Source organism: Brienomyrus brachyistius, chromosome 18 (assembly GCF_023856365.1).
Source record: "Brienomyrus brachyistius isolate T26 chromosome 18, BBRACH_0.4, whole genome shotgun sequence".
In the NCBI taxonomy this organism is placed as follows: Eukaryota; Metazoa; Chordata; class Actinopteri; order Osteoglossiformes; family Mormyridae; genus Brienomyrus; species Brienomyrus brachyistius.
Genome location: NC_064550.1, coordinates 9,966,223 through 9,976,610, shown reverse-complemented (window position 1 = coordinate 9,976,610; position 10,388 = coordinate 9,966,223). Strand labels below are relative to the sequence as shown.

The 10,388-nt window shown below is 48.1% G+C and overlaps 1 protein-coding gene across 2 annotated transcripts in view; it reads right to left on the bottom strand.

Moving 5' to 3' along the window:
* Window positions 1-5,952: 5,952 nt before the first annotated feature.
* The window catches only part of cux1a (cut-like homeobox 1a), a 120,546-nt gene continuing 116,110 nt past the window's right edge, over window positions 5,953-10,388 (bottom strand). For both annotated transcript variants that reach the window (XM_048983607.1, XM_048983608.1), the window contains 2 exons: window positions 7,370-7,628; window positions 5,953-7,141 (listed from right to left, as the gene is read on the bottom strand). In XM_048983607.1, coding sequence (XP_048839564.1) covers window positions 6,664-7,141; window positions 7,370-7,628 — 737 coding nt within the window. In that variant the 3' untranslated portion in view covers window positions 5,953-6,663. The remainder of the gene's footprint in view (window positions 7,142-7,369; window positions 7,629-10,388) is intronic.

Sequence of the window (10,388 nt, the reverse complement as noted above, 5' to 3'; positions counted from 1 at the left end):
CAATCTGTTTTAGTTCTATACAAAAATATTTGCAAAAGGGCAAACTCCTGAATATCATCCAAAAGAATCACATTGAATCTGTAGTAAATTGTACACATTTTGACTGAGTGTTTGGTACTGAGGATTCATATTCATCCTTGTGAATTCTCACAATGTCAAAGATGAAATGATAAAAAAAAAACAAACAAAAAATCTGAACAACACACATGAAATGCCCTTTGAATTAACCAGTGTCACTTTGGGAGTTGCATTCTACAGCCACGCTCCCCCTATTCTTCATAAGATGCCAAGTCCTACCCGTTCGCTCAGAATACGAGTGCACATCCATGAGAGGAACAGACGAGGTGAGCATGTCTCCCTTTGTCAAAGAGGAGACACAGAGAGGAGAGGAAATTCATGTCTACTGTCAGCCTTTTACTGACAAACAAGCTGATTTTTTGTATCCTACAATACCGTACATGAATCGACAGTTATTCTTTTTAAAGAAATGTATATCTGGTAGCAGAATCCATTCAGTGTCTCCGAGGCTCTGAGAACTTTTGGTCCTTATGTGATGTTCCTATTACCTGGCTTCAGCGTCTCTCCCTTTCACCTCAGTTTCTTTTTACTTGTACACCCGACACGCCCCACCCTGGCTGGCAGAGATACAGATATACGATGCGGCCGACAAGTTACCGGCAGCTCCCCAACCCGGCCAGTAAAACTCTCTGCTACATCATGACGTGTATTAGTGACACAGGGTGCATGAATGACAGCCGATGACAGACCGCTGATGAGAGGCGTACCAGGCTAGGTTCTCAGTGTTGTGTTACGCAACATCCCCACCCTCTCCATCCTCAGGGAGACAGCAGCTTGACTCGCATGATGTAAACTGAGAGACATTGCAAGGGACACATAAAAACTCAATGTCTGCTGACCTTCAAAAGCTTTAAAACATTTAAATGCATAAAACAACCCGTTTAAACCACCATTATTTGGTTTTTATTTAATCATGCACAAGTTTTGTCGACTGTTTACATCATGGATGCTCAGATATTTAAAAGCTGACCTTAACGTTAGATTTGCTGTGACACACAGAGCTGAAGCTTCTGAAATGTGAAGAATGGGCAGGAAACAGAAAACCCAAAACCCATCGTCCAGCAGCACCGATTCTTATGTGAATCACGTTTCTCAGACCAAGACGGACGCAACACAAAATGGTAACGGCAGAAGGCTGAATAGCAGAGCTTTCCTTTTCGGGGAAACGTCACTTCATGAAAAAGACTTTGAGATTAGAATATCTTTGTAGAAAATGGAGGTTCAAGTTACTAAGGGCAGCAAAATGTATTCTGTCATTTCATCACTCAATATGGCCACTGGAGTAAGACATTCTGGAGAATAGATTCAATCCAAGCTCTCTGTCTCATCACTGGTAGCTGAATCACAATGAGTGGAAGTAATGGCTGTATGCATCGTGTTGCCCTCAAAAGTGTACAAGCCCAGTCAAGTCTCTGTGAACCCTGAACTCATCTGGAACGATATGGGGGGGGGGGACTTAGAGCTATAATTCCCTGGTGCACCCTACAGTCCGACTGGAAGACCCTGGCACTGTTAGAATCCCACATAACACAAAGCTACATCGACCCCCTTGCATCAGGGATGTGACATTTATACACCAGACTCCCTGAAACTGCTGGCTATAGCCTTAGAATCTCACTAGGCATGGGGGACAGAAGGTGGCCGTAAGACAGGACCAGTGTCTCTGTGGGGCATGAGCTGTCAGCCACGCTGGGGAAAACACGCAGCTGATCCTGCGAGTGGAACACAAACCAAACAAGAAGGCTTCAGCGTACTACGTGCTCCATCCAAAACCGATTCCTGACAAAGACCTTCAGAAAGACTCCCATGGACTCTACACGCACACATAGGAAAGCGCACGCAGTGTGAAATTACACTGAGCTACCTAAACAGTAGAACTATCTTCTCAATAGGCTTAATTCATTTTTCAGTGGCAGCTGCACAAGGCTTTGTTTGACGAGTGAATGGGGGCGTGTGACAGCATCATACAAAGAAAACAGAATCAATCCGGGGCTTCACACCAAAACAGCCTCCCAAGTTAGAGATGGACTGAAACCTTTCTGCATTGGCGGCAGAGCGAATCATCAGGATCACTCTCAAGGCACTCTGGACTTTCCATGGCTCGTAAAATGTCAGTAAAACAGCTAAGTGCTACCATTTATTAAGTGTTTTACCAAACTCACTGGGAAGATGCGTGAATGAAATGCCAGTGTCATAGCATCAACTGCATTCATTATATAATACATACTGTGCTTTTTTAAACACCCTATGCACAAGCAAGAAACCCCTCCAACATTACCAACTAGTGTGACCCTGCAGCCCAGAGTTCCAGGGGAACTTGATTTGTCCGTGAAAGGGACTTGGGTCCTCACAGATGCCTGTGCTTCTTTTTGACACTGTGTCACTGCCCCCTGCTGCCCTCCTGAGTAATTGCATTACCCTTGCTGTGCTGTAGGAGCGGCCCAGGCATGCAGTGATAGACTTTTGGTCATAACACTGAGGTCACAGCTGTCTCAGCTGTGCAATCCTGGCTGGCTGCCAGTCTAGAGAGTGGATTAATGTAGGCCACATTAAGTGCTCGGATCACAGGGCAGTGCTATTACAGTTATATTTTAACCATAGACTTCATAACATTTATGACATTTTAGCCTATGCAAGAGCTAAAAAAAGGGAAAGTTCATTTTAAGCTGGTAGAAAACAACCTTTTTTGAAAAAGGTTATCAGTACAATAACAGCACCTCAGAACAAGATTCAAAAATCACAAACAGCACAATTTCACTTGTCTTTCTAAGCCCAGCCTGCTCCATTGACATATCTGCTTTTAAACTCTTAGAGAGTGTCCAGGGACATTTGTGCTTCAAACACGGGAGGCATGGGGCTAAGGCTGGGTGTGAAGGCTACGGCTCCTCTTTTCTTCCATGTGCTCATATAGAAACAGGAAACGCACATAATTAAGTACAGAAAGGCGAACAAACGAGGTGCACATACGCACAGCGCCTGCAGTAACACAGTAAGTTTTCTGGAAGTCCTTTTAAGACTGATTTTACCAGGTTTACCCTGTCAGCTTCTGTCATTACTGCATTTGAAACTGTGAGGAGGACACAAGTTACACACTAAAGCATAATTCACTCTGACAACAAGCCTTGTGCAGGACCACACGCAGAACCAATCACTCAAATATGGGGGTATAATATAGACAAAGTGTGACGTAAACTCTCTCTGACCAGGCCTCACTTCACAATGAAATCATACTGTTAATGTGACCCCCAACCCCCCCTGCCCCTGTCCCCCAACCCAGTTTCCTGGCCTCCAAAACCTCCACCAATGCTGCTCGTTTCTCTTGCCTCGAGAGGCACCCAAGCCCGTCGCTCCCGTGTGGAGCCTGAAGAGCTGACAGCCCGGTAGCCGGCTTGCTGCTCTCTACGCCCCAAAGCCTTAGATGCCATTTTTCCTCGCGTATGACCCGTTTGTGCCTGTTAGTCTTCTGCACGGCCCAAAGCCTGACCTATGAAACAAAACACTGAAATAAAATCAACATACGGTACTAAAACTTCAGTGAAGTGTGCTGAGGTGTCGTCTATTTCTGTCCTCCGGAAACATCACTCCAAATAAAAAAAAGTAACATGTGAACCGTGAACACACCATATAACGCTATCGTCGTCATTCTTATTCATTGCTTATTTCTTTTAAACAATATAAATGTCAGAATAGTCCTCAGAGTACACTAATATACAAGTATGACAACTATATCTTGTAAGTAATACCCAATACTGCCGGCAGTCTATCAGTCTAAAAAAAAAAAAAAAAAAAAAAAAGATTACTTTCCCCATTAGAATCCCTTCCGTAAAATACAAAACGAAAATGAACAAAAACCAAACGAAATAAGACATTGAAATGAAAAATACAGCACCTATAAATAAGCAGAAAGAACAAAAAAAATATATATATATCTCTAAAATAATCTACTGTAAGTTTTGATAGGATATGGAAATAGGAGTAACCTAAAGATCAGTTACATAAGTGGCAGAAATCGATAAAACGTCTTAAAGGAAGGGGGCGGCATTTGTGCACTCTGTGTGTGCGCAGGTATGTACAAACTAAAGCCCCGCGCACATGTACGAATCACACAGGGGCCAAACACACGCTGACTTGCACGCTCTGGGATGGGCCTGACAAGGGCAGCGGTACCCGTGTCGTACCTTCCCAGCCTCTCTCTCTGTCCCACACACTGACGAAAACACACACACACGCACACACACACGCACACACACACACACAACGGGGAGGCAGTGGGCTGGCAGGCACTGTGAAATTGTGGGGGAGGGGGTTGAAGTTAGGTGCATGCGAAGACTAGAGGTTGGATCCACTCGACAGCTTACATTTCGGAAAAGGAGTCCGTGTTCAGAGATACTAGGGTGCTCATGTCCCCCCCCCACCCCACTCCTCATTCTCCGTGGCAACCGCAGCAATTGCCGTTCGGCAATCGTCGGTATTCCGCTGAACATATTCAGAAAGGGCAGCCTGTGCAGGGGCAGAGAATCAGTAGCAAATTATGATCGTAAAAGAGATTACATTTCCGCATCCATTAGGTGAGGGGCAATTTTTTTTCCTAGGTAATATGAGTTTACGATAAAAATCTCTTACTATATAGAAGGCCGATGTGATTTTGGGGCGGCAGGTGAAGCGGGGACAGTATGAATCACCTGATATTTCTTCAGGCGGCTCGGCCGACAAATCTGAATGGGATGGTTTCACACAGACTGGAGGGAGTAGGTGCACCACTTGGGTGATCGAAAGCTTTGGTATTCAGTCATTTGGCTAGTTTCCGCTGCTGTGCTCATGTTAACCAGTTGGGTTAAAAGCGGTTGGGACACGTTCTAGGAGATTATCCCAGGCTCTCTCTCTCCATGTTTGGGGTGGGGGGGGGGGGGGGGGGTAAACCAATATGCAAGCTGCCCTTTGTAAATATAATTCAAGGTTACATGCAGGAGACTGGCGAGGGAGGAGGTACTATGAGGGCAGTATGTCGTGTGACTTGCATGTTGGGTAAGAGTGCATAATAGAGTGAACCACTTGCTCCCTGCTGATGCGTGGCCGCAGCCCCGCATGCGAGATAACCGCACACAGAGGGAATCTGAACAATATACATATTTACACAAAACAGTGAGTAGCACAGGGCTACGGCAAGATGCTGCCAACCCATGCTAAGCGATCGCTCTGAGCCCTGATTTCGGGCCCTGCAGCCCAGACCTCAGAGCCTCGCACTCCGAGGTCTGGAGCTTAGAGGCTGGAGCGTGTCTCTCCTAAGCTCTGGCAGGCCCAAGCCCAGCCACGGCCCCCAGGCGAGCGTAATGCGGTAGCCCTAGGCCACACTGCCTGCCCAGGCATGAGGTCTCAATAGTGTGGTTTTTGTGGTTAGAGGTTAAAAGCAGGTCATTTTCTGTCTCTTAAAAATATCTAGACTGAAATATTTCTCCATGTGTACATTTTTTTTTGTCTTTTTTTTCTGCTGCAAGTCTTTCCTGATTTCGGCCAAAGTGGAGCATGTTAAACAAACGCCCCCAGAGGCCCAGATGCAGACCAAGAAGTCAGTTAAAGCTATGAAATAAATGTGCACTACTTGTCAAAGAGCTATAGATCATTTACAAGAAATAAGACTAAAATCAGCTACCACCACATTTTTACTCATTTTTTGTTTTTCCTGATGAACATTATTTCCGAGTTAAAAAAAAAAATCTGTGAATTAAAGTGATATCTCATTATTCCTTTTAAAACCAGAGTATTAGTATTTTTTGTGTCTCAAAATAGCTAGGATTCCAAACTAGTATTGTTTAGAGTCGACAGACTGTGCAATCTCTTAGTGGCAACCAAATTGCTATAAAATTTTTTTTGATGAAAAAAAAGTGTCCAAAAAAAAAAAATTCTTTCCAAAGTAGTCCATAGCCTGACGGAAATCCATAGCCATTAAATGGCGGCTTGGTAAGTGAGGGACCGTAGGAAGAGGGGGGTGGGAGTGCTGTTTGTAAGTGCTTGGCTTTTTTCAGTCTTCGTACTGGACAGTTAAACAAATACACGACATGGGGGAGACGGGAAAACCACACGACAGACGTGATGAGGAGGGGGGGGGGTAATGTAACAGTTCTTTAGTTCCATCATGTGTGGGTCAAGTGGGGGGGTGGTCTCACTGGAGGGGCGCGGTCGGAAACGCTCCGGCGTGGCGCATTAACCTCTCGGAGGAAAAGCAGATGGACGGACAGACAGACGCCGCCTCCTTCCCCTGCTCGAAGCCGCGCAGTCTCCTGGAAATGAATGCTTCTGTCTGTACCGTGTCGCACCATTGGCCGGGATGCTTCTGCCCTGTGGCCAGCAGGGTTTTTAAGTGCTTTTCTCAACAGATCCACACCGAGGATATTTTTTTTTTTGTTTTGTCCTGTTCATACCTCCCTTCCTTTCTTCCTCTCTGTAAAAGAATATCTATAACATGCCAGCTTTCCCGCTGCGCTGTGCCAGGCTTGGCCATGGCTCTGCAGTCAAGGTAATAATTAACTTAAAAAAAAAAAAAAAAAAAAAAAAGTTACCCTCACCCCTGCCCCCGCCGGAGGGGCTTCAGAACTCCCACTCGGAAGGCTCCTCGCGGCTGGCCGCCTTCTCCAGCCGATGGATGATGTTGTTGAGGTTGGCAGCCTTCTTCTTCCGTAAACTGCTGTCCCTGGGGTTTCTAGTGCCCGGGGACGCCGTCTCGGGGAAGCTGAACAAGCTGCCGATGGCGCCGCCCTTGTGGCTGCTAGTGCCAGGTGGGCTGAGGGCTGAGGTAGGAATGTCCTGAGAAGCAAGGGTGCCAGAAGGCACCTCTGCACCTGCCTCCTCTCTAGTCTCCCCCGGGTCGGCCCCGCCGCCCTCAGAGGCTCCCCTGTACTCCTCCGAGCCCGATGCCGGGCCGGGTCGGCTCTCCACCGTGCCATCTGACTCGGTGCCATCGCAGCTATCGCCCTCGCCTGCCTTGCCCCCACGGGCTGAGGGGGAGCTCCCTTCTCCTGCGGCGGCCTGGATCTCCTCAATGAAGAGTTCGCGGCGGATTCGGGACCTGGGTCACAAGGATGGTGGTGCAGGTGTCAGAACTACCCAGATATACAAAGGTCACCTACACTCAGGAGCCTGCAGATACTCCACCCGGCTTATTACATGCATTCCAAATTGCAATTGTATATGGGCCTGTTAGGGTTAGGCCGTTGTTTATTCATATACAACCCGTTCAGTGAAGGAGTAGCTTCAGCACTGTAATGAAACCTGAAAGCCCACCCCCCCATCTGACCTGTAATTGTGGAACCAGTTGATAACAGTGCTGGTCTTGAGGTTCAGCTGGCTGGCCAGCTCCTCGATGGTTTTAGGCGAAGGGTACGGCTTCTGCTGGTAGGCCCGCTTTAGGGCCTCCTTCTCCTCGGGGGCCAGGACCACACGGGGCTTCTTCAGCTGGTGCTGCTGATGCTGGGGGCTGCTTCCCTGGCTTGTTTCCCCACCGGCCTCAACGGACTGGCTCTCGCTCACCGAGCTGTGTCGACGCTTCATGTAGGCTGCGGAGAAATAATCATAACGGATCAGCCCAAGAAACTGTACTCTGTATGCCGAAGGGGGAAGTAAACTGTACTGACTGCGCCGAGGGGGCGAGGAAACTACTGACTGCGCCGAGGGGGCGAGGAAACTGTACTGACTGCGCCGAAGGGGGAAGTAAACTGTACTGACTGCGCCGAAGGGGGAAGTAAACTGTACTGACTGCGCCGAAGGGGGAAGTAAATTGTACTGACTGCGCCGAGGGGGTGAGGAAACTACTGACTGCGCCGAGGGGGCGAGGAAACTGTACTGACTGCGCCTAGGGGGCCAGTAAACGGTACTGACTGCGCAGAGGGGGCGAGGAAACTGTACTGACTGTGCCTAGGGGGCCAGTAAACGGTACTGACTGCGCAGAGGGGGCGAGGAAACTGTACTGACTGCGCCGAGGAAACTGTATTGACTGCACCGAGGAAACTGTACTGACTGTGCCTAGGGGGCCAGTAAACGGTACTGACCTAGCAGAGGGGGCGAGGAAACTGTACTGACTGCGCCGAGGAAACTGTACTGACTGCACCGAGGAAACTGTACTGACTGTGCAGAGAGGGCGAGGAAACTGTACTGACTGTGCAGAGAGGGCGAGGAAACTGTACTGACTGCGCCGAAGGGGGAAGTAAACTGTACTGACTGCGCCGAAGGGGGAAGTAAACTGTACTGACTGCGCCGAAGGGGGAAGTAAATTGTACTGACTGCGCCGAGGGGGTGAGGAAACTACTGACTGCGCCGAGGGGGCGAGGAAACTGTACTGACTGCGCCTAGGGGGCCAGTAAACGGTACTGACTGCGCAGAGGGGGCGAGGAAACTGTACTGACTGTGCCTAGGGGGCCAGTAAACGGTACTGACTGCGCAGAGGGGGCGAGGAAACTGTACTGACTGCGCCGAGGAAACTGTATTGACTGCACCGAGGAAACTGTACTGACTGTGCCTAGGGGGCCAGTAAACGGTACTGACCTAGCAGAGGGGGCGAGGAAACTGTACTGACTGCGCCGAGGAAACTGTACTGACTGCACCGAGGAAACTGTACTGACTGTGCAGAGAGGGCGAGGAAACTGTACTGACTGTGCAGAGAGGGCGAGGAAACTGTACTGACTGTGCAGAGAGGGCGAGGAAACTGTACTGACTGCGCCGAGGAAACTGTACTGACTGTGCAGAGAGGGCGAGGAAACTGTACTGACTGTGCAGAGAGGGCGAGGAAACTGTACTGACTGTACCGAGGGGGCGAGGAAACTACTGACTGTGCCGAGGGGGCCAGTAAACTTTATTGACTGTGCCGAGGGGGCCAGTAACCTGTACTCACTATGACAAGGAGGTCAGTGAACTGTACTCACTGGAGTGAGGGGCATAGTACTAAAGAGGGGTAGTAAACTGCACCCACTATGTTGAGAAGGGCCAGTTCAAAATGATAAAAAGCAGCTATTTATGTAGCTGTATACACTGCAGACAATATGAGACATCTGCACACCTGTACCCAGGTTACAGATGATAAGACAACCACAGTCATGCAATAATCACAGGCAGAACTGTAATAGGAAAAGCTAGCTCTGTGTCTTGCAATTGTTGATGACATCTCAAGCCTCAAGTGTTTAGAGCTTAAAAATGAATGCCATTAGCTGTTTCAATCACGGGCTTAACGGAATATGAGCTCCCCGCTCAGCCGACACAGCTGAACGTGCAGGTTGGGTGATGCTCTGTAAGTGATGCGAAAGCCTGTTCAGTGACATACAAAGACAGAGATAGACATTTCTCTGTGAAGGCATTACTGACAAACCCTGTGAGGATGCCTCAACATCCTAATATATCCTACAGGGTTAGCAGACTGCGTGGTCATTCCGCATAAAAATTTAAGTAAAACACAGAATAACTAAGGAGAGTTAGCTTGTTACTGCAGTTTCAACATAATGCAGAATGTGGACAGAATTAGATGAAGTAAAAAGAACAGCTCACTCTGAAGTGCTGCCACCAGGGGGCAGTACAATCATACTTAAAGATCTTCCTGATTAATACCAATTCTAGAGCCCTGCTGATACAATGGCACAGTACCCTCAAAATTCTCACTTACATACTAAAATCCAAATACTTCCATTATCCATTAACAGACTGTAGGCATCGTTTTTGCCATTTAAAAGCAAAATTCTGTGACTCAGAATTCAAAACGTCACTAACCTTCAAAGATGTCAGATGTTTTGCTTCTTGTCAAAAATGAAACATAGTTCTTTTCAGCACAAAACTACACAGCACCACAGATAAAAAATTCTAACCTTGAATATCATCCTCATTGCCTAGCTAATGTATAAATACCATTTTGCTGCTGTTGCCCCGGACTAACAAGTAGTTTGGGGGCCATTTCAGTCTGGCCGGGCCACCGTGCGACTCCCCAACTTCGATGGTCCCCCAGCCCCCCTGGAAGGCAGACGGCGATCCCCTTTCTTTAAAGAACAGGTTTTCCTGCTCACGTATTGCTGGTCTGAGGTCAAACGCGGGCAGCACAGCCCCTCTGTGGGAAACGCTGCAGGATCACCCTCTTCCCAGGGCTGACATGTTTAGACAGAGGTCCCAGTTGCCCAGCGGAGGGCGGCGAGCTCTAATGAACGGTCCCTGGCGGACGGCCCACACGGCACTTGACTCATAATGAAGAAATTGTCATCTGCACCCAACAGCACTGGCAATGTCACGTCTACCCCGGGAGGAGCGTTAAACAGGCCTAATCACTCCAAGAATGTGCTCTT